A 3,244-nucleotide genomic window follows, 5' to 3' on the forward strand; every position below is an offset into this window, starting at 1 on the left:
AAAAAATACAAAAAAAAACTAGCCAGGCGAGGTGGCAGGCGCCTGTAGTACGAGCTACTCGGGAGGCTGAGGCAGGAGAATGGCGTGAACCCGGGAGGCGGAGCTTGCAGTGAGCAGAGATCCGGCCACTGCACTCCAGCCTGGGCGACAGAGCGAAACTCCGTCTCAAAAAAAAAAAAAAAAGCCAAAAAGAACACCAGGGTGAGCGCAGTGGCTCACACCTGTAATCCCAGCACTTTGGGAGGCCGAGGCTGGCAGATCACGAGGTCAGGAGTTCGAGACCAGTCTGACCAACATAGGGAAACAAAAAATTCAAAAATTAGTTAGGTGTGGTGGCAAGTGCCTGTAATCCCAGCTACTCAGGAGACTGAGGCAGGAGAATCACTTGAACCCAGGAGGTGGAGGTTGCAGTGAGCCAAGACTGTGCCATTGCACTCCAGCCTGGGCGACAGAGTGAGACTCCATCTCAAAAACAAAACAAAACAAAAGAACATCAAGTCATTTGAGAGCATGGGGTGTAGCTGAAAAGACAGCCACATTTCCAACCAATCCTCCACACTTCCAGAGTTTATTATTGTTAGAATTGACAACAGGTTCACTTAATTGGGAAGAAGGTAAGATTTGGTCCAGAGGTGATCTCAGGAAATTAGCTCCCAACTACGAAGGTCAAAGAGTCCCAAATAACAAACCAAGAGTTTCTACCACATCCCTGTTAACTGCTGGAGCCAGGTGCTAAGGTTTCTTACCTGACACTGATGCAGTGACCATAGCGTGGAAACCCCCAGCACTCAAGCTAGAATCAGAGATGAACCTCAGTGTCAGGGCGCTGCTGAAGGATGTGATAGGATGGGGCATGTCAGTGCCACAGTAACGGCCTAGATAATGAAGATAACAACAAGGAGAATGAATGACGACATGGCAGAGGCTGCTATTTCTAGGAGACACATCTTTACTAGAATTACAACAGACCAAAACAAAGGGAAGAAATTGCCACTAGGAGAACCACTTCACTCAGGGTCAGTGTTTGAGACAATACCTGATCATTTAAAATAAACTATATATAGGAGCTATACATAGGAGAGGTGATTTATAAACATGATCAAGAACAATAGGACCAGAGGAAAAACTTAGACGACCAAGGGACACATGAACCTAAAGCAAAAATCTCCGGCCCAGTTGGACCCATACAAATACATGCCCTAATATTCAATATGTTGTAGCACAGAAAAGTGTGGATGCTGGAGCCAGGCTACCTGGATTTAGCTCCTGGCTCAGTCATTTGCTAGCTGTGTGATCCTAGGCAAGTTACTTAAGTGCTTGGTGCCTCAGTTTCCCCACTTGGAGAAAAGGGGCATATTGAAAATAATGAAACCTATCTCATAAGGTTAAAAGGATTGACTTATTATTTCTAACGTACTGAGAACAGTACTCAGCACAAGATATTGCGACGTAACAGTTTGTTAAATAATATATCCTTATCCTTGTAAAATGCTTACTAACAAAGACCTCAGGCGATGCTGTGAGAGGTGTGGATAGGGTGTGGAGAGTTCATTGCTTGCTCACTTTTGTCTCAGACACTGTCCTGGGCACTGGGAATTAGGCAACAGGCAAAACAGTCTCCTCCCTGACAGACCTTGTCTTCTAGTGCAGGATGAGAAGTTTTACGACAAAATTCAAAATTAGGAAGTTTATGGAGAAAGCTTAAATGGCCTGAGGTGGTTTTGTTTTATTTTGTTTTGTTTTTTTGCCTGAGAATATTTCAGAAACTAGATAGTGGCACTCTTTAATTTTATTGGGAGGTCTAACAAACAAATGATAGGTTTTTAATAAAATTAATTAATTAATTAACTAATTAAGTGGGGTTTTGGTTTTTTTTGCTTCCACTAAGGACAAGGCTGAAAGAAACATGCTCCATTTGAATGTAAGAACTTGGTCAAATATTAACAAGAAATTTCGGACAGAATGCTCTGTAATGCTGGGATGGGCTGCATTCCACTACTCTTTAAAGCAGCTGCAATTTTTAAATCTTTTAAAACATATACACAAACTATTCACACGTTTGAATATATTAATCAATAGGCTGAGTTCCCTGAACCCCACATTCAAGCCTACTTTCTTACCCTCTAATCATCTGTACTTGGCTTAGGTTGCTCTTTCCATTTATTGGAAACATTCTAACCTAGAACGGCAGCCTATAAATATGTAGATCTATAAATAAAGCACAGCCAAGACCACAGATGTATATGAGCGAGCGCCGAGATACCTCGGAGGGGTGCGTCTTCATGGTTGCCGTCCAAAATTTCTACAAAGTCACGTGTGCACGTTGTGCTTCTTTCAAGTTCAAAGTGGGTAAAAGAGAGGGTGATATGATTTACTGGAAGAAAAAAGAGAAGATTCTCTAATACAGTACTGGCAAATAAAACATACAGGAAGATGGGGCAAGACGGGGAGGTGGGGATGGTTAATGAGTCTAAAAAATAGAAGGAATGAGTAAGACCTATCTGATAGCACAACAGGGTAACTGTAGTCAGTAAAAACTTACTGTACATTTAAAAATAATTAAAAGAGTATAATTGGATTATTTGTAATGCAAAGGATAAATGCCTGAAGGGATGGAGACCCCATTCTCCACGATGGGATTATTTCACACTGCATGCCTACATCCAAACATCTCAGGTACCCCATAACTATATACATCTACTATGTATTCACAAACATTAAAAATAAAAATTTTTCAGGGGGCAGAGCAAGATGGCCGAATAGGAACAGCTCCAGTTTCCAACTCCCAGCGCAAGCGACATAGAAGACCGGTGATTTCTGCATTTTCAACTGAGGTACTGGGGTCATCTCACTAGGGAGTGCCGGACAATTGGTGCTGGTCAGCTGCTGCAGCCCGACCAGCGAGAGCTGAAGCAGGGCGAGGCATCACCTCATCTGGGAAGCACAAAGGGGAAGGGAATCCCTTTTCCTAGCCAGGGGAACTGAGACACGCAACACCTGGAAAATCGGGTGACTCCCACCCCAATACTGCGCTTTAAGCAAACAGGCACACCAGGAGAATATATCCCACACCTGGCCGGGAGGGTCCCACGCCCACGGAGCCTCCCTCATTGCTAACACAGCAGTCTGCGATCTAACCGCAAGGCAGCAGCGAGGCTGGGGGAGGGGCGCCCGCCATTGCTGAGGCTTAAGTAGGTAAACAAAGCCGCTGGGAAGCTCGAACTGGGTGGAGCTCACAGCAGCT

General features: G+C 44.2%; 1 protein-coding gene across 1 annotated transcript in view; it reads right to left on the minus strand.

The window, feature by feature from the left end:
• The window catches only part of CUBN (cubilin), a 331,095-nt gene that overhangs the window by 136,512 nt on the left and 191,339 nt on the right, over positions 1-3,244 (minus strand). The window contains 2 exon segments of the mRNA XM_017869190.1: positions 747-875; positions 2,264-2,374. Coding sequence (XP_017724679.1) covers positions 747-875; positions 2,264-2,374 — 240 coding nt within the window.

Source organism: Rhinopithecus bieti, unplaced genomic scaffold (assembly GCF_001698545.2).
Source record: "Rhinopithecus bieti isolate Rb0 unplaced genomic scaffold, ASM169854v2 scaffold_3043, whole genome shotgun sequence".
NCBI classification, from domain to species: domain Eukaryota; kingdom Metazoa; phylum Chordata; class Mammalia; order Primates; family Cercopithecidae; genus Rhinopithecus; species Rhinopithecus bieti.